Raw genomic sequence first — 25,503 nt, forward strand, 5'->3', positions numbered from 1 at the left:
CTCTGCCAAATCAGGGCGCAGAATACACTGCAGAGGGTGGCTGTTTCAGTTTTATTCCGGGACACTGTATTGTCCCAGAATGAAGGTGCCTGGTACCCGGGAGAGACCTGCAAAATGCGGGACTGTCCCGGGCAATCCGGGGACACGTGGTCACCCTAGAGAGACAGGAAGTCCACATTTTACTGCAGGAACAGCTGAGGCTACATACAGTTCACACAGCACTGACAGCTGTATGAAGGAACAAGCTATTTAAAGTTCACTAAAACATGCAGTTAGACTTTAAGTGGCAGTTTCAAGACACAAGCTACTAGAAAGGTAAGTATATTCACTCTTCTTTGAGCAGGTATGCTTTTGCATACAAGAGACCCTGTAGTGACAGGGTCACTTTATTGGGCCCCTGAGTGTCAGGGAATTTAGTGTGGATCAGAAATTGAAATTCCCCTTTTTTTTATACTATGAGGCCTTAGATAAAGTCACCTTAGTATGATCATTTGTGTATAAGTATAATTACCTGTACAACACACTGTTAAAAAAAAAAAGTTTATAAAAAAAAGTGTATTATATTCATTAACATCAAAGATATTCCATTGCAAGCATTATAAAACAAATTAATGAAATACACTGATTATATTTTTATGGACATTTAATGACATTGATGTATCTCTTGGCCACAGAGGTCATTAAAGGAAGCCTTTCTTAAAGTACTGTATATATAAACCCTCACCTTGTAAAACAACCCATTCAGTTTAAAATAGAAATGAAAGGTAAAAACATTTGTGTATAGATATAAAAAACATTATAAAAAATAATTTCCCTTTTTTATAAGTGGTTACATAACCTCTGTTCTCAACTCTATCAGGAGCCCAGAGAGCTGGGGGAGGAAAAACAGCAGCACACTAGTCTTCCTAGAGAATAGCTGTGTGGGTGGGGAGCTGGGTCTCAGGACAAGTCTGATCATTGGAGGAGAGCAGGCTGAGTTCTCGGCACAGCCAGAAAAACTGACCACGCTGTGTGATCAGTTTTTAATAGGAAAGCAGAGGGACTGGCAGGAACACCAGGGATTTTACACAAAGGAAGCATTTCAAAGAGAATAGCATACTTTTTCATACAAGTACATGGTACAGCAGACACATATCAGGAATATGAAATATTGTGTTTACCTTAAGAGAAACTTGAGGAATGCCATTGGTTACTGTGAGCTATCTGATCGTTATACTCAAAACTTTGAGTATTCAAATCAGAATTAAATTATTGGAAGCAGAACTCCAGAATATTAAGAAAAGTCTGTCATGCCCCTACTAGCACTGGTTGTGGAGTAAGCATTGTCACTCCTGGGTAAGTACTGTGTTATTGGCAGGTAAAAATAAAGGGATTAGAAGCCTGAAATAAAAATAATGCAGCTACCACATCCAAGCACTAATAAGCTGAAATATATTATATTTTTGTTCCTGGGTTTAGACACTTTTAATCCAGGAATTTTCTGGCTGGTCATGTCCTGTGTTTGGGTCTCCCCCCAGAGATGGCATGCAGTCTTCAATACTGTAGAGTGGTGCCATGTTTACAGCTATGTGCTGTGGGCATACCTCCTAAAATTTTGAGATGGGAATGAGGGACACCTACTTGCAAATGTATATAGGCATAGGACACGCCCCCTGACACACCCCCTTAAAAGGAGAATTAACCAAATATCGGTTAATTAAATCCACAAGGACTTTTTTTTACCACTCCTTTTCCTTTATATTGGCTTTTAGATTTACAAAGGCAGCAATTTAGAAATTGGATGAAAGGTTTAGCACTGGGAAACAATTTTGAAAGATAAAAAGTGCATTTTAGATACAACACTATGCATCAGACCAAAATGAGGGGCAAAGAGGGATAGAGGGACATTGCTCCAAATCAGGGACAGCCCCTCCAAATTAGGAACAGTTGGGAGCTATGGCTGTGGGGCCAGACCAACATAGTGATGCACCCCCAGGGGGTTCACCGTGACACTTTAGGTTCGCAGGAAATAGGTTGAGTGATGTTAGCCACCATTCAACTCAGAAGAGGAGTGCTGCTGGACACAACTGAGTCTGCATTGTACAGTGCTAAAGAGGAGGTGTATAGTGCAGTGAAAGATGCATTAAAGTACTTGTAAACCCTTACAAATACCCAGTGAAGTGACTGGCCTCAGGTGATACACAGAGATGAAACAAATTTTCCCACATACATTGTATCTGTTTATCTGCAGTCTTCTCTACATCTGTTCAAAGTGCATAATTTGTAAAGCTTATCTGTGAGTTCAAAAAAAGGTGCGGAGAGCTGAATTTACACTCTGCAGAGCTTAGTGAGGAGAGCTCTGAGAGCTGATTGGAAGGGAAGGGACACACCCCCATTCACACAGCACACAGGAATAGAGCTGAGGCTGTCAATCAGCTGAAGGTCCCTCCCCTGTCACTATTTGTCTCTTGGTGTCTCTTGGTGTCAGGAAAACTTGTGAGAAATTATTCATGCTGATAGCAGGGGAAGGAAGCAACAGACAGAAATTACACTTAGTGCTCTGGACTAAGACAAGTACACACTATAGAGCAGTGATGGTGAACCTTGGCCCCCCCAGCTGTTTTGGAACTACGTTTCCCATGATGCTCACGCACTCTGCAGTGTAGTTGAGCATCATAGGAAATGTAGTTCCAAAACATCTGGGGTGCCAAGGTTTGCCATCACTGCTATAGAGGGATATGCTTTGCTCATATTTCATGTCTGAGGTTTACAACCACTTTAACCTATTTTTTACAGTGCTTGGGTAAATGTAATTAAAAACAAATGAAGTTCTGTTAGAAGCCACCTAATCAGCATGACAGCCACATGGAGCTTACGGAATAAAAAGTTGGCAATTGCAGCCTCCATATTTCTCTCAGGAAAGGTTTCATGGGAAAAATCTAGGCCTCGATCTTTGGCACATTGGTTCACCACTGGCAAAATGGCTTTGCCATGATTCTGACAGCAAACGAAATAATGTGAGGTAGATCATGGTTCTGGAGGTTGGTCCATACTGCTGCACGGAATATTCAGTAGCAGATCACATTTCTGGAGTATGTTCCATCACTGTTTCTTTCCACCTTTTGCTTTCGATGGTTCTAGTTCTACTTCCACTGGGTAGTGATCGCTGACATCCAGAGCCTGTAATAAACATATATTATCATGAATGTAAGATCATCAAATGGGGTTTTACAAGCTTCTTGTGGGATTGTGAACCTTGATCCTGTTATTTTAATGTCAGAGGTTAATAGTGGATATACAGGAGACGTGGCAGGAACAAAAAACAACCCTGGCTGTTTGTACCGACTTGTAATGTATTTTGCTGATGTAAACTGTTTGAGATCTAAAGAAAATTGGTCTTCCAAGTTCACCTGTCATGAAAGAAATTTTTAGTTCACATTGGGGTTGATTTACTAAAGGCAAATAGACTAAAACTTTGCAAGTGCGGTTGCTTCAGAGCTTAGTAAATGAGATAAAGCTTCACTTTACAAAAAATACCCAATCACATGCAAGGAGAAAAAAAAAAAAAAGCATTTTTCTTTGCACATGATTGGATAATGGAAGTCAGCAGAGCTTCCCCTCATTTACTAAGCTCTGGAGCAACTGTCCATGCAACATGCAAAAGTGCAGTCTCTTCACGTTTACTAAATTGACCCCATTGACTGCTTCAGCATTTCCTTATCAAAATGGCCAATAAGCTTCTGAAACTTTTCTTTTTTTAATCACAAGATTTCTGTCTCCTAGAAGGAGGACCTTGTAACCTCTGGTGTTGGCTATAGCATCTGGTGTCATTCCAAACAAGGACTAATAAACTTTAGATTTTTGGACTCTACAGCTATTTGTGTGGTGCTCGCTATTTGGTGGCCGAAAGTTTTGAGAATGGCACAAATATAAATTTTCACAAAGTCTGCTGCCTTACTTTTTATGATGGCAATTTGCATCTACTCCAGAATGTTATGAAGAGTGATCAGATGAGTTGCAATTAATTAAGTCCCTCTTTGCCATGCAGATGAACTTAATCCCATAAAAAAAACATTTCCACTGCATCTGTGAAGAAGGCTTTAGGGGGCCCAAGAAAGTCCAGCAAGCTCCAGGACCGTCTCCTACAGTTGATTCAGCTGCGGGATTGGGGCACCAACAGTGCAGAGCTTGTTCAGGAATGGCAGCAGGCACGTGAAAGTACATCTGCATACACATTGAGGAGAAGACTTTTGGAGGATGGCCTGGTGTCAACAAGGGCAGCAGCTAACTGTGTCTCTACCCTCACCTCAGATCGAGGCTTGGTTATTACTGTTGTGTATTTAAACGTGATGCGTCAGTGCGTCGCCCGTGCCCCAGACGACGTCATCCTATGACGAAATGCGCGTCGGGTGGACTGGTCGTGCTGACATCATCGCGTTTGATCCTCTGAGTGAACGGGTGTTCGCATACCGGCCGGCTGCTTATGCTATTTTTATCTCTTTGTTTGTAAGTGTATTTTTTATCTTTTACATTAAAACATTTGTATCAGTATTACACCATGGGAAGTTCTTCTTTCTATTTCTGGGTGACATCTGGCATACATCTAAGAGTCTCCATAACACAAGTGGTATATTGGCCGCATTGAATCCTGGTTTGATGCCCTCTGAGTTGTATATCCCGGATCCCTTAGGACAAGGCCCTGGCTGGGTGTTTAGCCGCAAGCTTTCTTTTGCTTGCCTTCCGGTAAGCGTACATTTCTCACGGTGATCAGCACTCAATGGTGATGGAAGATTGCACATTTATATCACATTATCTTGGTTGATAATTTGGACTTTGTCTAACATTTGTTTTTTTCATTTGTTTTCTTCATTAATTTTCACATTCACTTTTTTGATACTCTGACATTAAGTTCTTTTGGACTCTTTATCTATTTAAACATTTTGTGTGTTGTCAGTCACTTGTATTTTTAAATATTTTTACATTCATGTACACTTATTTATTTATTCACTTAGCACTGGTTCAATACTAGTGGTTTCACTGTCTAGCGCAGCTCTTTCTCCCCTATTTGATGTTATATGTATGTATTCCATATATTAGCTGCTGCTTTATGTTCACTTTTAGTTTAACTTATTTTGTTGGGAGCGCGGTATTTCCCCTTTTTCCATATGACCTTAAACAGGCCGTTCATGCTGGAAACCTTCCAATGTGGCTGAATTAAAACAATTCTGCAAAGAAGAGTGGGCCAAAATTCCTCCACAGCGATGTTGTTCCCGCCAAGGGTGGCACAACCAGTTATTAGCTTTAGGGGGCAATTACTTTTTCACACAGAGCCACGCAAGTTTGGACAGCTTTTTTCCCTTAATAAATGAAATCATCATTAAAGTGGTAATAAAGTCTCTATTGTTTACTTGTACCTACAAGTAAGCCTAAAAAAAGGCTTACCTGTAGGTACAGTACATATCTCCTAAGCATGCACCGTTTAGAGAGATTTACTATAGTAGCTGGCGACCTCATTAGCGCACTGTGCTCACAATGGACCTCGTGCCGTAAATTGAGAAAGTCGTGCCAGGACTCCTTTGCGCATTGTGCGGGAGTGACATCATCGCGGCTCGGCCAGTAAAACAGCCATAGCCCGCGAACCTGGAAGGAAGACTGGGTGAACATGGAAGCCTCTGCTGCTGGAGGACCTCCTTTAAAGGCAAGTCTTTCATGATGCATACTAGCACATTATGCTATTATCCTGCAGGGGACCATTTGGTGGAAGTTTTTTTGCGGTTTACTACCGCTTTAAAAAACGCATTTTCCATTTATTCGGCTTATATTTGTGTAATATTAAAATTTGTTTGATGATCTATATCATTTAAATGTGACAAATATGCAAAAAAAAATTAAAAAATCAGGAAGTGGGCAAATACTTTTTCACAGCACTGTAAGTACATGATAGCACAGACACATACTGTAAATTATATATTTTGTTCCCTTATTTGTTCATAGTACAGTTTTAATTTTCCACTATGGACCCATTATTTTATATAAGGTTATTTTAGTGTATCCAAAAAACAAAAACAAAAAGCAGACATGAAGAAATGGCTTTTCAATATAAATTCACTATTGATTTTTTGTCCTGGCCGGAGTTCCATTTATGAGTTTAATAGAAGTCCTGATGAAATTGAAATTTCTGGGGTGAAACCTTTCATCTGTAAACATGTCCCCCCTGATTTACCCCCCAGCTCACCTCTTCATTTGTCAGTTTATACTCCTTTTGGAAGTTAAAGGGCTTGGCGGAGTCTGGAACAATGTATTTGAGGAGATCCTGGTGGACAACTATTCTAAAAGGCAAGAAACACAATAATTTCTTAAATCAGTTCACATTTTTATTAATTAAAAAAAATTGTATAACTTTTTTTTTTAAGTAAATGTCAAAAACAGCTTTCACTCTGTTTACCCCAAGGTAGGGGTAGGCAACCTTTCAGAGGTAAAGATCAACCTGGACATCATGGACATCATGGAGGAGATCACTGGGGTGCGGCACCCTTTTTTTTTTTTTTTTTCTAAGAAATTAACTACCCTGTTTCCCCGAAAATAAGACCTAGCGTGATTGTCGGTGATGGCTGCAATATAAGCCCTACTCCCCAAATAATCCCTACCCTGTTTCCCCGAAAATAAGCCCTACCCTGAAAAGAAGACCTACAAGGACTTTAACTAGGGCTTATTTGGGGGGTAGGGCTTATATTGCAGCCATCACCGATAATCACGCTAGGTCTTATTTTCGGGGAAACAGGGTAGCAAGCCCCCAATAAAAAGTAAAGATGGCATGAAGAAAAATCTAACAAAACTAATGTCAATGTAAAAATATAAACTTATCATCCTTAAAATTTATCTTCAGTGAGAAACTCGGCATTCACTTTAAAGTGATATTAAAGTCTCATTATTTATATATATATATAAAAAAAAGTACTCACCTGCTCTGTGTAGTGATTTTGCACAGAGCAGCCCAGTTTCTCCTCTTCTCGAGTCCCACGTCGGCACTCCTGGCCCCTCCCTCCTTCCGAGTGCCCCCGCAGCAAGCAGCTTGCTATGTGGGCACCGGAGATGAGCCACTGCTCTGTGTCCATTCAGACAACGAGCTGCGGCTCGGCCCCGCCACCTCCGTCTCCTGATTGTCTCACTGGCTGTGATTGACAGCAGCAGGAACCAATGGCTCCTGCTGCTGCCAAAGGCCAATCAGGAGTGCAAGTCCCCAGAGAGGCAAGGCTATCCTGGACATCGCTGGATCAAGAGGGGGAACAAGTAAGTATTAGGGGGGCTGCTGCATACAGAAGGTTTTTTACCTTCATGCATAGAATGCATGAAGATAAAAAAACCTTGTACCTTTGCAACCACTTTAATTCACAATTTTTTTTCATGTCTGGGGAGTAATTGGTCACCCCCACACGGCTAATTCCAGAGTTCATCATGAAAGCAGAACATCTGGTACTTGAGGCTGATTGAGGCTAAACCGAAAGTGGATCAGGCTTCAGAGGCAAGGGAGATTTGGACGCATGTCTAAATCTACCCTAAAAGTGTAAAACAAATAAGCAGTACATCTTTGCATTACATGCACATTTCTCCCTGTTTTATCCCGATAAAGATCCTGCAAGTATAGAGAAAAATACCTGTTGATTTGCCAGAAATGCAATCAGCTCCTAATTTCCTGTGTTATACCGGGATGATGCCCGCAGCTGCAGGCATCATCCCGGTACCGTTGTTTGGAGCCGGCGATTGGCTATCCGTGTATAACAACCGATGCGGCTAAAAGCCGCTCGGCTGTTACACCGGAGGAGCGGGAGGGGACGTCCCCCCCTCCCGCCGCTCTTACAGGGCCTCCCGGTCGATCCGGAGGCTCGGTGACCATTCCGATGCCTCCGGCGGCTGGGGGCGGGCTGGAACGAAGCTGTGGGCGGCTTCGTTCCAGCCTTCAAATTGTAAACGCGGAAGCGACGTCATGACGTCACTTCCCGTTTACTCGGCTGCCAATGGCGCCGTTTTTAAAAAAGTACACAGTATTCAGAATCGCCGTTTTCGGCGATCTGAATACTTTGAAGTGTAAAGGAGGGATGGGGGGTCTTTTAGACCCCCGATCTCTCCATAAAGAGTACCTGTCACCACCTATTACTATCACAAGGGATGTTTACATTCCTTGTGACAGCAATAAAAGTCATCAAAACATTTTTTTTTTAAACACAATTTATGAATTTTAAAATAAATAAAAAAAAATAATTTTTTTTTTAAAGCGCCCCCCCCCCGTCCCCACGAGCTCGCGCAGCAAAGAAAACGCATGCGGAAGTCGCGCACGCATATGTAAACGGTGTTCAAATCACACATGTGAGGTATCGCCGCGATCGTCAGAGTGAGAGCAATAATTCTAGTACTAGACCTCCTCTGTAACTCTAACCTAGTAACTGTAAAAAAAATTTAAAGCGTCGCATATGGAAATTCTTAGGTACCGTAGTTTGTCGCCATTCCACGAGTGCGTGCAATTATAAAGCGTGACATGTTTGGTATCTATTTACTCGACGTAACATCATCTTTCACATTATACAAAAAAATTGGGGTAACTTTACTGTTTGGATTTTTTTAAATTCATGAAAGTGTCCCTTTTCTAAAAATTTTTAAAACACAGCTGCACAAATACCGTGTGATATAAAATATTGCAACAATCTGCATTTTATTCTCTAGATTCTCTGCTAAAAAAATATACATAAGGTTTGGGGGTTCTAAGTAATTTTCTAGCAAAAAATACGGATTTTAACTTGTAAACACCAAATTTCAAAAATAGGCTTAGTCATGAAAGGGTTAAATATATTTTTATACCGATCATAGGAGAAGTCCGTTGTAATGGTGGCCGTTGTGTCTTTGTCATCTGCGATCAACCAGTGAAAACTCTTATCGCTCCTCAGTTTGATTGTTTTCATTTTCTTCCCGGAGACGTAAGCTCCATCAGCATTGAAATCTCCCAGCACCATAATATTCTGCATTTAAAAAATAAGAAAAAATATATAAATTTAAAAAAAATTGAAAAATCGAAACCTTAAAAAGCCCAGAACAAAAAACTCCTGAGCACACATATAGAGTATAATTGGGTAATGTATTGTGGATTCCTCGCTAATGCCTAATACATGCAATGAGAAAATTGGAGGAAAATAACCGCCATCAGATCACTCCTTCGATAATCTAATCATTAATACACAGCTTTCGACATCGGATCATGACAGTTCAGACAATAGTTTCCAAAGGAACACAAGTGAAAATGTTTCATGTTTGATAACAAAATGAACGATTTTCGTGTAATTAGTATTGTATTCGTACGAAACAAATCGTGTGACCAAAGACTGCGCATGACTGGAAACGAAGGAAAGATTCGGAAGAAGAACATGGCAATGAAAACAATCATCATCTACAACCAAAAATATTTTTTACCACTTGACCCTTGGAAGATTTACCCCCCCCCCCCCCGACCAGGCCATTTTTTGCGATACGGCACTGAGTTACTTTAACTGACAATTGCACGCTGTAACCGAATAAAGTTTATGTGCTTTTTTCCCCCACAAACAGAGCTTTCTTTTGGTGGTATTTGATTATCTCTGCGTTTTTTACTTTTTACGCTATAAACAAAAAAACAAGCGTCAATTTTTGAAAAAAAAAAAAATATTCTTTACTTTCTGCTCTCAAACAAAATAAAGAAAAAAAAATCGAATTTCTTCATCAATTTAGGCCAATGTGTATTCTGCTACATATTTTTGGTAAAAAAAATCAAAATAATAATAATAAATGTATATTGATTGGTTTGTGCAAAAGTTATTGCATCTACAAACTATGGGATATATTTATGGAATTTTTATTCATTTTATTTTTTTTGTTTACTAGTAATGGCGGCGATCAGCGTCTTATAGCGGGACTGCGATATTGCGGCGGACAAATCAGACATCTAACTGACACTTTTGACTTTTTTTTGGGGGACCAGTGACACTAATAAAGTGATCAGTGCTACAAATATGCACTGTCACTGTACTAATGACACTGGCTGGGAAGGGGTTAACATTATGGGGGATCAAAGGGTTAACTGTGTGCCTAGCTGGTGTTTGAGTGTAGTGGGGGAGGTGCTTTTACTAGTGGAAGGCAAGGATTCGTATGGATGCTTTGCAGGAACACAGGATCCATGCCTTCCTTACTGACAGAACAGTGATCTGCCTTGTTTACATAGACAGATCGCCGTTCTGCCTGTGTAAAGAGCGATCGGCGGGTGCTGGCGGACATTAGGTCCGTGGGACACGCTGATCTGCTTCCTCTGTGTAGAATCACAGCGGAAGCAAGCCGCCGGCGGGGCGCACTCGTGCCAGATACCCGGAAGTGCAGGATCATGTATATACGCGTGATCCTGCGCAGCACGGCCGCCCTGTAGCAGTAAATGTGCTACAGGGTGGTCGGCAAGTGGTTAAATCAATAGTTTGCAATTTTTGAATAATATTTTGTTATCATGGTGATAGAGGTATGGACTATTATTTAACTTGTTATGTAAAAAATATTTACTCAGAGCAAAGAGCAATGCATGAAAACTCCTCAACACCCCGATCGCGTATCGCTCTAGGCGTGGCTAGAAGAGGGGTCACACGTACATTACATCACTTCCAATTACACGTTAGAATGTAGCAACATACGTGGGAAGTTGTATTCTGTCATAGGAGAATTTTCATACTGTAAGTCCCTTGGACTTACAGTACTAATTGGATCGTTCGTCCAATCTTCTCATCATGTGTAAAGTGGTTGTAACCCTAAAAAAAACCCACAAAGATCCTGTTCCTTTAAGGCATGATCTATAGCACAGTGCTTGTGCTGTGTAATTTGTCCCTTCCTATCTTGTGAAATACCTAGTTGATCCTGCCTGTTCCTGTGTTCTGAGCTGGGCTGCTGAGCTCTGATGAAGAAGGGATGTTCCCTTCGAAACGCGTCAGCTGGTAGTGATGCTTGTGCGTTCCTCCACGACCCTTGGAAGGTATCGCTCATCCTAGACCGCATGCTGTCAGTCGGTGCATTTTCACGTTGTGCCTTCTTCTACAATTGCTTGTGAGTTATTTCCTTTTATCATTTTATTCAATAAATATTTTTATAAAAGATAATGCACAAGGCTGGTGCGCCCCTTCTTCTCTCCTCTCTCGTTGTCTACTAGGATTCCCCGTCCTTGAGGGCAGCAAGGCCTGTGTCGTTGTACTACCTGTCTGGTGATCCACTTGTGCGCAGGAGTCGTTTTTCTTTTTGTTATCACTGTTCCTGTGTTCCCCTGTCTGTGCTGACCACAGTAATCAAGGCTGCTGAGCCCTGATACCGTGGTCAGGTTACGTACCTTCGTCATCCCTCTCTCTGCTGTGAGTCTCTTCCCTCTCCCCCTCCCTTCCTGCCTCAGCATGAGAGTCGCCTCACTCCCTGCCCCTCCCGCCGCTATTCATCTGCAATATGCAGAAAATATACATCCTCTCTGGATTAGGCGGCCTTTAACTACTGTGTACTGTATGTGGTTTTCTTTAATGAAAAGGCTAAATAACTTTTCCCACACCACCGCTGTCCGGTCACGTGATCCACCTCTGCTGGTCGGCTGACATCACAGGGAAATCTTGTCCCCTTTCGCTGCTCTCCATAGATCAGGGAATAAGAGCGGAGGGGGATCACGTGGCCGCACAGCGGCAGTGTGAAAAAATTTATTTAGCCTTTTCATTAAAAAAAAAAAAACATACACTACATAGTAGTTAAAAGAGAAGTATGGGGTTTGGGTTTTTTGCAGATCTATACCTACCTAGCTGGATGCAGCATTGGTCCAATGCTGCATCTTTCCCCCGCCGGGCTCTAACACTGGGAACTGAGCAATCTAACATCGCAGATCACTCGGTTCTCAGAGCTACCTGAGCAGAGAACTGCTGACCAAGATCAGACACATCGATGTCTGTCGCCTGTGTTTACCCCATATATGGATGGAGCGCCAGACCAAAAGATAAAAGAGTCCAAATTCATTATTGATATTGTGTTATATTTTGGTCTGGCGCTCCTTCCATATATGCACGTCTGTAAACACAGCCGACATCGATCTGCCTGATCTTGGTGTTATAGACGCACCTGTTTGGAATCCTTCTCCATTTATTGTTAGTGTGCAGCATCAGCCATGAGGAAGGGGGAGTCTTTGTTCCCCCGAATCGCGTTGGCTTGATCACTTGTTGCGACTTTTAATAAACGATTAATAATCCACGTTCAGACTTCATCGGATTAAGCATTCAGCATTCACTGGATATCGGTCACTTCTTTTTGCATACCTTCTATGTGCCGTAGCGGTGATCTGTGTTGATCCACTGCAGGAAAACACAAGTCACCGCACTGTGAATGAGCCCTTATTAGACATGTGCACTGACAAAAAAATTATTTGTTTTCGTTTCATTCGTTTTTTTGCTTTTTTCGAAAATTCGGAAATTCAAAAATCCAGAAATTCAAAAATTTGAAAATCAAAAATTTAAAAATCTGAAAAAAAGAAAATCAGTACAATTCGAAATAATAACTAACTAATAATAACTAACTATTAAATTATAGGTATTGGAATTTGTGAATGTGACGAATACAAATTTATCTGAAGTTACGAATTAATAAATAATAATAATAATAATAATAAAGGTTTTATTATTATTATTGTTATTTATTATTATTAGATCGTTACGTTCCATTCTTTTAGATACTGCATTCATTATTTCAGATAATTCGTAACTTTGGATAAATAACGTTCACTAACAGCCAAATTTGAAAGGAAATTCCAATACCTATAATTTAATAGTTATTATTAGTTAGTTATTTCAGATTTTCGAGTTTTCAAATTTTCGGATTTTCATCCTTTTGAATTTTCAGATTTTCATTCTTATTTTCGGATTTTCTCATTTCCAAATTTTCTAATTTCCGAAATTCCGAATCCGAATTTATTCATTTCGAATTTTCCAATTTCCTCATTTCGAATTTTCCAATTTCCTCATTTCGAATTTTCCAATTTCCGAAATTTCAAATTTTCCAATTTCCGAAATTTCAAATTTTCCAATTTCCGAAATGTTGGATTTCCAAAAATTTTGAATTTCCGAAAATTTCGAATTTCCGAATTTTTGAAAATTTCGGAATTAACGCATTTGTCAAAATTCATTAAAAAACTAATTCGGAACTAAACGAATTGCACATGTCTAGCCCTTATTATATTTCCGGTCGGGTCTGCTGTTACGGCAGTGTGTTGTTACCTTTGTATCCCATTTTTTGCTCACATCAAGGTACACATCGAACAACTCGTCTATTTCTTGCACGGAATCTTTGGGAGTCGTGTGGATGGGGATGAGGACAAAGTCCTTTACAGCTGGAATGAAAACAAATGAATATCATATCACTAGGGGGGCCAGCAGTGACCACAGTTCAGAGTAATGAAAAGAATAAAAGATAATTGGTGGTTATAGATTACTGCACAGCGCAACTCTTTTCTCCACAAAATAAAAACTGTGCAATACGATAAAAAAAATATCCAAAATCCCTACATAACCCAGTCACACCTTGTACAGGCCAGGCAGAAGGAAGGGCCTGGTGCAAAATTTGTTCGTTTTCGTTGCATTTGTTTTTTTTTGTTTTTTTTGTTTTTCGGGTCATTTATTATGATCATAATTCGCAAATTCGAAAATTCATAAATTCGAAAATCTGAAAATTAAAAAGAAAATCTGAACATTCGAAAGAATAACTAGCTAATAATAACTAACTATTAAATCATAGGTATTGGAATTTCCTTTCAAACTTGGCTGTTAGTGATTGTAACGAATACGAATTTATCCGAAGTTACAAATTATCCGAAATAACGAATGCCGCATCTACACAAATGGAACTGAACAAATTAATAATAAATAATAATGATAAAAAGTTTTTATTATTATTAATATTATTGTTATTTATTATTAATTTGTTACGTTCCACTCGTTTAGATGCGGCATTCGTTATTTCGGATAATTTGTAACTTCGGATAAATTCGTATTCGTTATGTTCACTAACAGCCAAACTTGAAAGGAAATTCCAATACTTATGATTTAATAGTTAGTAATAGTTAAGTTATTATTAGTTAGTTATTATTTCAGATTTTTGAATTTTTGGGTTTTCGGTTTTTTTGAATTTGGAACGTATGAATTTAGGAATTTTCGAATATTCAGAAAAAATCTGTTAAACAGGTTTTCGTTAATTCGGAATATTTCCAAATTAACAAATTTCTCAGAATTCGTTAAAAAAATGAATTCGGAAAGAAATAAATTGCACATGTCTAATGTACAGCACTCTTCCGTCTCCTCCCACTTGTTATGATCTACCTGCTTTGCATAGAGAAGCTTAGAGACCCAGCGATGACATCACTGGGTCTAAAATAAGGTAAGCTTCACTTTGTCACATGGAAGATGGAAAATGCAAAACACCGTTCAATGTGACACACCAGGTACTGCAAGAACACCATCTCTCCAGAGGGAAGGGTATTCTGAGATCCTTGGGGGCGGTTCTGGGGAACAGCTTTTCCTCCTCCGAGTAACATAGGGACAAAGGTATGCTGAAGCAAGGCTGGATTAAAAAGAAGCCAGCAGTTTTTCTGAATTTTATTATGCAAGCATAAAACGATCTAGGACAATGATTTGGAGGCAAAGCAAAAAAGAGCACAGTGAGGCATTTTGGAACACGGCTTTTTCCAGAAGCTGAATTAAATGAGGGAAAACCAGTAAAGTAATTTGGCAGGCTCAATTTAAAGTGTACACATACCTAGTGACGTGAACAGCCTCAGGTGATACACAGAGATGAAACAAATCCTCCTACATAAGTTGTACCTGTTTATCTACAGCCATCTGTCTCCTACACCCATTCAAAGAGCAGCATTTACACAGGATCTCTAAGCTCTGAAAAGCAGGGGGCAGAGAGCTGAAGATACATACACTCTAAGAGCTGATTGGAGGGAAGAGACACCCCCCCTTCACACAGCACACAGGAACACAGCTGAGAGCTGTCAGTCAGCTGGAGGTCCTTCCCCTATCACCATTTTCTCTTGGTGTCAGGAAAACTTGTCAGAAGTGACTCATGCTGATAGCAGAGGAACGAAGCAGTGGACAGAAATCACACTCAGTGCTCTGGATTGAGACAAGTACACACTATAGAGGGATATGTTTTGTTCATATTTCATATCTGAGGTTTACAACCACTTTAAGGGACTGCTGGCTGTGAAACAATTCACTGTTGGCATAATGGTGGGTGGCCTTGTCAGTCCCCTCCTACCTGATATCCTTCTATTGAAAAATCAAAGGAGACGGGCTGAAAAAATTGTCAGCTGAATAGCAGCTGCATCCAATCAGATGCAGCCACTGTTCGGGTGTTCTGACAGGCACTGCCAGCAGCTGTCAAAATATAAAAAAAACAGCAGGGAGAATCTGTTCTAATTTTCTTTGTGTGCAGTCCTCAAGCTTAATGAAAAAATTCAATGGTGTGCGGCTGGCTTAAAGAGGAACTACTAGACTCACCTGTTCTCCAGCGCTGTGATCCCCTGGAGCTCCCTGACGGGCCGCTGACATCTTCAGCCCGATGACTTCCAAGTATCGATCCCCGGCCTTTTTAATTGGCTGGCCTGAGATGATATCACTCCTACACACGTGAGTTCAGTCACTCGGCATTGCCGAAATTCTACATTGAGCTGTCCACAATATTTAATCTTTTCATTAAAGTTCTACTTTAAAGTGTTACTAAACCCACAACAAGTGAAATCAGTCTGTATATGCAGTAGAGCATGCTTGTTATACTCACTGTGGAACCTAAGGGGTTAATCCTCCGCATTGTGTAAAAAGGCTGTTTGATCCTGTCTTCTCTGATCCTCCCCTTTTTTCACAGTCTATCTGGGGAAAGCCAGATAACACAGGCATAGCTCCCAACTATCCCTGATTTCGAGGGACTGTCCCTCATTCTGAACAAAGTCCCTCTTTCCTCCTCATTTGTCCCTCATTTTGGTCTGATCTATATAGTTGTATTTAAAATGCACTATTTATCTATCAAAAAGGGTTTCACAGTGCTAAACTTTTCATTTAATTTCTACATTGCTGCATTTGTAAATGTCAAAAGCCAATATAAAGGAATAGTAGTGGTAAAAAAGCACTTGTGGGTTTAGCCAATCATTTTCTTTAGTACAATTCTCCTTTAAGGGGCGTGGCAGGAGGTGTGTCCTATGCCTGCATACTTTTGCTAATAGGTGTCCGTGTCCCTCATTCCCATCTCAGAAAGTTGGGAGGTATGCACAGGCAGGGTAGCCGACCTGCACATGCTCAGTTGTGTGTTTTATGCTGGAGAGAACATTTACTTGTTCTCAGAGATAGCCAGGTCACATGATATTGACATCACACATGTGGGCGTGTATACAGGCTGTAGTGGAAATCTCCTCCCACCTAAACTCTCAGCACTGGAGAAACTCTGCAGTTTATCACTGACCGTGGTATACAGATCATCCAAAAAGGTATATAGTGATAAGGAACTATTTTCATATTACTGGGTCTAGTAACACTTTAAAAACAGGAATCTGACTCTCCCTTTGCTGTAGCATATAGCAGAAAAAAAAAGTAAAAAGAGGCCTATTCCTTTTTGTATTTGTTGCCGACTACATTACAGTAATAACTTAGGAAGGTTCATCTAGGCTTTAAAGTGATTGTAAAGGATCGTTTTTTATTTTTTAAAAATAACAAACATATCATACTTACCTCAACTGTGCAGTTTATTTTTGCACAGAGTGACCCCCGAACATCTTCTTCTGGGGTCCCCTGGCGGCTCTCTCCTCCCCGTATCAGATAACCCCCTAGGAGAGATGCTCTCCCAAGGGGGTTACCTTGTGGGCGCGCTCCCAAATCCAGCATTTGCATCCATAGACACGAATGCCGGCCCCGGCGCCATCATTGGATTTGATTGACAGCAGCGGGAGCAGTTGGCTGTGCTGCTATCGATCTATCTAATCAAAAGCCGGGACCCCGTGGAGAGAGGGACAGTGTGTCCCCGCCGAGGAGATGAAGGGGGTCAGGCAAGTAAAACGTGGGGGCTGGGGGGGCGGTGACTGCCAGGTGTTTTTTCACCTTAATGCATAGGATGCATTAAGGTGAAAAAACACGAGAGTTTACAACCCCTTTAATTACGTGTCTCTGTAACTCAGTAAACATTTTCTTTTCAGAATATTTAGGCCCCATTCACATCTCCCGATTTGGGATCTTGGGCAAAATTGCAGTGATTCTGCCCGCAATCTCAAATCGTGACAGAACGAGCATGGCGCTTTTGGGTGCTATTACTTTTTAACGGCACCCCAAAGGTAATGCGATTTAAAAAAAGCGCTATGCTTGTCGCCCAAAAAGGAGCATGAACTTCGGGATACAAACGCACAGAGGGCAGCGCATGAAGTAAATGGGTTGCTTTATATGCAACACACAAAATTGCGTGAAAGTCGCTCAACCAAAATCGCGAGTCAGTACGCTTCTTCCCACTACACAAAATGTAAGTGCAGCTTGCATATAAATCTTTAAACACCATAACTTTGTTGCTTTTGTACTTTATAATGTACATGACCCTGCAGTAATAGGTAATACATGTAGTAATAGTATTACAGTAGACCAATAGTAATACATATTACATACATATACAATAGTAATACATAGTAACAATACTACATGTATGAATGTACATTAATACTTTATTTTCACATACCGGTCTTTTTTGATTCAAATCTGATGATAAATGGTTCACGTGCAAAGGAATCCTCGTCGCCCTCCTGCATGTCAGCATATTGATACTGTTCTTTTACCTTCACCAAGTCTCCCCTGCAACAGCAACCACATATAACATGTAACCATGGATGGTTATTATGGGTTTTGATATCCTAACATTACTCTGTATAAACAGGACATTTTATTTCAGATGGATTGGAGAAGGGTTAGGACATTTTTCAGGTTTCTTTTGCTGTCTGTGTCCCCTTTGGCAAGATTTACCCTCCCTTCCTGTGTCATTGACAGTGTGTGATTGAAAAGCTTGCAGACCTATGATTACCTGCAATACAAACCAATCACAATAGGACCCATGGGGGACAAGGCAATTCAAAGCAGGTCAAACAAACCTCAGAACTGTCACCTATACTATACAGTTAGGGGTCCATTTATAAAACATTCGTTGGAAGAATTTCAATCACATTTGTGAAGGTTGGATGAATTTTCCTTGTATTTTCTGTAATAGATTAATTCCTGTGATAGTCAGCGCCATCTAATGGCCAAAAATGCGTTATAGTTTTCTTAAAGCGGAGTTCCACACAAAAATGGAACTTCCGCTTTTCGGAACCCTCCCCCCCTCCGGTGTCACATTTGGCACCTTTCAGGGGGGAGGGGGTGCAGATACCTGTCTAAGACAGGTATTTGCACCCACTTCCGGCATAGACTCCCATGGGAGTCTGCGCCTCGTCCCGTCCCCACCGCGCTGTCTCCTGGGAACACACAGCTCCCAGGAGAGAGCGGGGACCACTTGGGACGCACAGCGCGACTCGCGCATGCGCAGTAGGGAACCGGGAAGTGAAGCCGCAATGCTTCACTTCCTGAGTCCCTCACCTAGGATGGCGGCGGCAGCTGCCGAGAACCGAGCGGGTTCTCGGCGTCGCCTGCCGACATCACTGGACCCTGGGACAAGTAAGTGGCCATTTATTAAAAGTCAGCAGCTGCAGTATTTGTAGCTGCTGGCTTTTAATATTTTTTTTTTTTGGCGGTGTGGGTGAACCCCCGCTTTAACTACCTTAACCACTTCAGCCCCGGAAGATTTGGCTGCTCAATGACCAGGCCATTTTTTGCGATACAGCACTGCGTCGCTTTAACTGACAATTGCGCGGTCATGCAACGCTGCACCCAATCAAAATTTACGTCCTTTTTTTCCCCACAAATAGATGGGGACCGGTAAGCATGGAGGCTTTAGTTCTGCTTTAAGAATTTTTACTGCGCTTAAACGGACTCAGATGAGTATGTGTGTGGGTGCAGCAGCCAAAATTCACACACAGTCCAAGTGCAATTGGAAGAACTTGTATTGTAATAAAGGCAAAAACAGTTTACAACAAACCCGATGAGAGAAGGCCCAACTGGGAACACCCACAAACGCCAAAAGCGTGTAGCAGAGCATGTATCAGCCGAACTGACAGCGTCTGTCTGGAGGGGCAGAATGCGGCTTGGCCATCTCATACCCAAATAGGAAGATGTCCAAGGATATTGCAAGCCCCAAGCCTTCCCTTCTCTTCTGGAACCTTTCCCTGACGCTAATATTGTCCCTGACAGACGGGTAACCTGTGCCTAAACTACCCACCTGCGAATGCACGCCAAACATGGGAGCCAGGGCCCTAAATAGGGCCTCTAATAACACCAGGGAGGGCAAAGAAGGACAACCGGCCAAAGTAGCTTCACTAGAGCAGTGGTTTTCAACCTCAGTCCTCAAGTACCCCATGTTTTGGGAACTTCCCTTAGATAAAATGGCTCTTATCAACACCATGTCATTGATATTGATTTAAAGCAGCTGTGCACAATAAAGGAAAACCAGAAAACATGGCCCATTGGGGGTACTTGAGGACTGAGTTTGGGAACCACTGCCCTAGAGGACCAACAGCAATGTAACCAGTAGAAAACCTTATTCAGAACACATATCAAAAAACAACATTGAGGCTCCATACACACTGGACGTTAAAATAACGTTATCAAAATGCCAGTAGCTTTGCATTTAGTCTTTCAAGGTTTTTTAACGTTTTTGCAATAGCGGTTTTCCGCGTTAGCGTTTTTTTTTTTTTCCAATGGATCAAAAGTGTTAAAAACACTGGTAAGCTGTGTTTTTGAGCGTTTATCGACGTTTATGAGCGTTTGCCGTTTTTTGTGGTCAGAAAAACAACTCCTGAACGCGATTTTATGGCGTTCAGAAAACAGCCCATAAACTCCACTGCTGATAAAAGTTCAAAAATGTCCATGTGTGCATGGACACATAGGATAGCATAGAGGGGAGTTTATGGGCTGTTAAAAAAAAAAAAACGCCCAAACTCCAAAAAACGGCCCTTTATGAGCTTCAGTGTGCATGGAGCCTTAGCCATAAATGCATAGAAAGTCCTCCAATCACCATTAAAATCAAGGATTGACACCGTTGTCACCTTAAAACCACTTGAGACCGGGCTACCATCACATACAAAGTGTTCAAATACGAAACGCTGGCGGTTTAATACTACTTTAACCCATTCATGAATGGACACACATACAACTATATCACTTACCGGTATATAAACAAGTATTGCTCTTTATAATCACCTCTTCCCAATGGCTTACTTATAACGTACTGGTATGAAGCTCCTTTCTCACCCATGCTGTTCAAATAAATAAAAAGAACATAAATACGTGCTAAAACAAGGCACACAGAGAATTAACTTCAAAGGAATGTATTCCAAAAAATGTAGCAGAAAAGGCTGCAATTACTTTTTAAACACAGTTACAAACACAGCATTGTAGGCGTGTTCAGGTCCCCAGTGTTCCCAGTAGCCCCCTACATTTCCCACTGGCCAAAATGAACGATTCCACCATGAACTGGCAAATAGCACAATAGCAATGCTGTATATTACATTGATTACTTCTCTTTCCCACCTAGTCAAATCCAGTTCACTGGAACTTCTTGCACTTGTTTAAACCCGTTTATTGGAATGTGTGAGTGACGTTTATTTTTACTATCAATGAACACTTGTGTGTTGTAGTATTTATTCAGGCATGTGCGCTGTCATGTGATGTGGAACCATATACCTCAACTAGAAAAGGTACAATTTCTGGGGAAATTGTGAAAGTGTTCTTGCCTCTACAACTGGAGTGGGCGGAGTAACTGGGTGGGGTGGAGTGGCTTGAGTAACTGTGAAAAGTGTTAAAAAGCTTAATATTTTAAAAAGTATAAATAGTAGTAAAAAAGTTCCATCATTCGCTGAAAGAGCTGAACATTTTTTTCAAAAGTAATTTTTTTTTTCAAAAATGAATTTTTTTTTAATCAAAAATGATTTTTTTTTCTTCAAAAATGATTTTTTTTTTCAAAAGTAATTTTTTTTTTCAAAGGTAATTTTTTTTTTCAAAAATGAATTTTTTTATTTCAAAAATAATTTTTTTTTCGAAATTATTATTTTTTTAAAGTAATTTTTTTTTAAAAATAATTTTTTTTTTTCAAAAATATTTTTTTTTCAAATATATTTTTTTTTTCAAAAATAATTTTTTTTTAAAGTAATTTTTTTTTCAAAAATATTTTTTTTTTTCAAAAATAATTTTTTTTTTCAAAAATATTTTTTTTTTCAAATATATTTTTTTTTCAAAAATAATTTTTTTTTAAAAGTAATTTTTTTTTCAAAAATATTTTTTTTTTTCAAAAATATTTTTTTTTCAAAAATATTTTTTTTTTTTTTCAAAAATGATTTTTTTTTTTCAAAAATTATTTTTTTACTTTTTTCAAAAATTATTTTTTTTTTTCAAAAATTTTTTTTTTTTTACATGGGGCGGTCATAATGTTTTGGCTGATCATGGGGTGGTCATAATGTTTTGGCTGATCATGGGGTTGTCAGCTTTTGTCACTTCCCACTCTAGTTTTGAACATTTCGCCATTCATTCCTATGGGACCAATTTCGCCGCAAAAACTTCATTTCGTGGACCATTCGGCAAAACATTCCACAAAGTAATAACACACCAATCGGGAACAATCCGCTCGTTTCGGTATATTATTTGTCTCTGTAGTGTGAAAACTGTGGGAGGAGTCTACAAGCATTATCAAGTCTAGCAGATGAAGTCACATGCATTTGGAGTGTCTCAGCATCTTGTGTTTACAACCACTGTTTCCTAGCAACGCTCATGCCCTGTTTATGCTTCCCAAATACTACTTCATCAAAACTGCCCCATCAGAATTACCCCATCAAAACTGCCCCATCATATTCCTCTATTATAAATCAGTACATGGTGTGTCTGTCCCCTCCCCTGGGCTCTGTAATCAGCTGAGATGCTCCAGCCACCTTCCCCCCCTGTGTATAACAGAAGCTTTGGTAACCATGGCAACAAAACAAACACTAACAGTACACTCTGATTAATGGCTAAAATTTCCTGAAATGACCTCTAAACAAATGGCCGTATTTTAAAAACTATACATCCTACAGCGAAGATCTTTATATTGTGAGAATCACAAGACCCAGACCTAGATTTTGATGTATAGTATGTCTCTGAAATATTAAAAATGAAGGCACAGTCGCAGTTTAGAAATTGCCCTTCAAATTTGGAGGGGGCTAGAGTGTAGTTTCAATGAATGTCAATGGACGGCGTGAGTTGCAAACAAATGGTCATATTGTGAAAACTATCAGGACTATGGCTTAGCCGTGGACATGTTTAGTGGCAGCAGGGATAGCTGAACGTTTTGATATAAGATTTGTGTAGGTGGGCTTGAAAATGAGGGAGTGGCGGCAGTTTAGAAATCATGTTCTGATTTTCCAGCTTTTGTCATCTCCCACTCTAGTTTCCCCATTCATTCCTATGGGACCAATTTCGCCGCAAAAATGACGATATTTCGTGAACCATTCGGCAAAACGTTCCACAAAGTAATAGCACACCATTCGGGAACAATCTGCACGTTTCGGTATATTACTTGTCTATGTAGTGTAAAAACTGTGGGAGGAGTTAGGGTGGTAAATTTGGCTATAATAATAAGAATAATATATATGTGAGATAACAGTAAGTGGTCTTGCTATGCAAGAACACTTAATAAACAAGACTAGAGCCAGCCTGTTATAACATAATAGACCAATTACAGCCATTAAAAGTGTGCGGAACGTACATCAGAAAATTTTAGGTACTGTTTTTAAATCTTTACTTTAAAAAAAAACAAAATAAATTTTGAATTTTCTGAAACAGAAAAGTGGTTCTTTGACCTGTTTAAAAAAAAAATAAAAGTCAGCAGCTACAAGTACTGTAGCTGCTGACTTTTAATAAAAAGACGTTAACCTGTCCCAGGGGTCCAGCACCATTCTCACCCAAACCAGTCGTTCTCCTGTCTTCAGGTCCCCGACGCCGGCATGTTTACTGTGGGCAACCGGCTGTGATTCCATGCGGCTTCACAGCCTGCTGCCCACTGCGCATGTACGAGCCGTGAATGGTCCTGCAGCCTTCTGGGACCTGTGATGGTGGGGAAGAGAACTTCCGGTGGATCGCTGGGGCATACCGTCTGGAAGTGGGAGCAGGTAGCTGTCAAAACCAAGTGCCCCCCCCCCCACCAAAAGTGCCAAAAATATGTAGCTTCCAAGGGCCTGATGGTGACCCCCAGAGCCAGGGAGAACTGACATTCCTCCTCAGGGTGCAGGTTACTAGGCTTAATGGATGTGGTATTAGGTGAAAAGATTGGACGCCAGTCACTTTTTGTAAAAATGAACAAAAGAGAGTTTTATTTCTCTTAATAGGAATGGTGGGAGAGAGGGTTAGGGCTCAGGACACCCTTAAGCAGATGCAATAACAATTAGTCAAACTCCATAGACAAAAATAAAACTAGGCAGACAGCAATACAGATAAATGGCCTTTAAGCTGAATGTATCTTGTAGCAACTGCTGTCTCCTATAGCCACAACTTCTCTCACAGTATCCCACTGTAGATCCTTAAGCTTAGCTCGCCATCTCTCACTAGACTTCTTGGACTCTCAGCTACCTGCTGGATCCCTCAAGTTTCACCCACAGCTAACTGCTCTACTTATCTTCAAGCTTTACTTACAGCTACCTGCCGTACTCCTTCAAGCTTTACTCACAGCTACCCACTGTATTCCTGGATGAGTCTCCACTGAAGCTTTCCCACCACTTCACCATCCCTGGCTAGTGAAGCGTTTGCTCTGGTACTCCTTCAGAACTTCATCCCTTCCAAACTTGCCTCTGGTAACAGGAGCGGTCGTCCCTTTGTGGCAACTGGTTTTCCTTTACCTCCAGCAATAATCAGGCTCCCCTTGGGGTGAGCCTCTAACACAGGCTTCGGGCTTAACCTTGGCTGCCCCTCCTTTGCGGAACCCTGAACTACTGGATAGGCCTTATGTAGACCTAGCAGTCAGTATGACTCCTGGTGTAGGCCACAGACTTCAGACCTAGCAACCAGGTGTTACTCGACACACACACACCCAGGCCGCAGCCCTGGCGGGAAGAACCCCGATCGTCTAACTCCTCCCGAATAAATATCCTATCCCAGCATTCACAGTGGCCAAAAGAAACTCCTGCTGATTGGCTGAGATAACTCATTTACCCATCACCTGAATTCACTGTAATCCATCATCCTAATGCCAAAAGCAACAGTGCCACCTATTGACAGACGGGAGAGACTACCAATTAAACTCAGACTTAGGACAGAAATCAGTGGATCAATCTATCAATCAGCCAGGCTAGTTACCACCTAGCACAACTAGATTTATTAGCAGCCCTGTTTAGGACCAGGGTGCAACAAATAGAAGAGGAGGGGGGAGGAGTACTATAAAGCAGAACTTTCCCTTTAGCGCGAAGTTCTGCTTTAAATCTAAAGACTAACTTACAAGAGTGTGCCGTTCCATACACCTGTGCGAAGGGCTGTCTTCGTCTGCACAGGATGCACAGGTGCTTCGTGCAGCTGTGTGCAGGCAGCCTGTTCAAATCAATGACAGGTGGACAGCTCTCTGCAGATCTCCAAATGCATCCCAGTTTGTACATCAGGACTGGATCGATGTATGGATCAGCAGTGGCGTAGCGTGGGGGGTGCGAGGGGGGCGTAGGCCCCGGGCGCAACATTTGGGGGGGGCGACATCCTGCTCCAGTATGTGTCACCCTCTCTCCATACAGCTAAATTCTGTTCTGTGACCCCGCGCTCCGGCCGCCATGATAATTCTCAGGCCGGCCCCTGGCGCCCTGTGATTGGGGCGAAAGGGGTCATGTGCGGCAGGTGGGGCTGGCCTGTACTCAATCGCAGGGGGAGCGGGGCTGGCCTTTGTTGTGGCCGCCGTCTTCTCCTGCTCCTCCTCTCCAGCCCGGGTCACCAATCATGACGGCCGTTGCGGAAGGCAGTCTGTGGCCGCTGTCTTCTCCTCCTCTCCTCCTCCTCCTCTCCGGCCCGGGTCACTGAACATCATGACCCTGTCGGCCGTCGCGGCAGGCAGTCTGTGGCCGCTGTCTTCTCCTCCTCTCCGCCCCGGGTCACTGATCATCATGTCCCCGCCGGGGCAGGCAGTGTGACAGTCGGCGGCGCAGAGGCAGAGCAGATGGAAGAAAAAAAGGTAAGAAAATCACTCGGCCCGGGGGGGAGTAGATATGGTCTGAGGAGAGTGAGCAGCCAGAAAGTTAGCGTATAGTGTAAGGTATAGTGTTGTAGGTAGTGTATAATGTATTGTGTGTAGTGTATTGGTCTGTGGGTAGAGTGTTGTGTAGCAGTCAGTATGTAG

At 41.3% G+C, this 25,503-nt stretch overlaps 1 protein-coding gene across 3 annotated transcripts in view; it reads right to left on the reverse strand.

Moving 5' to 3' along the window:
* Positions 1-625: 625 nt before the first annotated feature.
* LOC141102955 (deoxyribonuclease gamma-like) overlaps positions 626-25,503 on the reverse strand; it is a 55,556-nt gene continuing 30,678 nt past the window's right edge. For all 3 annotated transcript variants that reach the window (XM_073592019.1, XM_073592020.1, XM_073592018.1), the window contains 6 exons: positions 20,336-20,425; positions 17,764-17,876; positions 13,272-13,384; positions 8,833-8,990; positions 6,215-6,308; positions 626-3,159 (listed from right to left, as the gene is read on the reverse strand). In XM_073592019.1, coding sequence (XP_073448120.1) covers positions 3,082-3,159; positions 6,215-6,308; positions 8,833-8,990; positions 13,272-13,384; positions 17,764-17,876; positions 20,336-20,425 — 646 coding nt within the window. In that variant the 3' untranslated portion in view covers positions 626-3,081. The remainder of the gene's footprint in view (positions 3,160-6,214; positions 6,309-8,832; positions 8,991-13,271; positions 13,385-17,763; positions 17,877-20,335; positions 20,426-25,503) is intronic.

Source organism: Aquarana catesbeiana, linkage group LG07, assembly GCF_042186555.1.
Source record: "Aquarana catesbeiana isolate 2022-GZ linkage group LG07, ASM4218655v1, whole genome shotgun sequence".
NCBI lineage: Eukaryota > Metazoa > Chordata > Amphibia > Anura > Ranidae > Aquarana > Aquarana catesbeiana.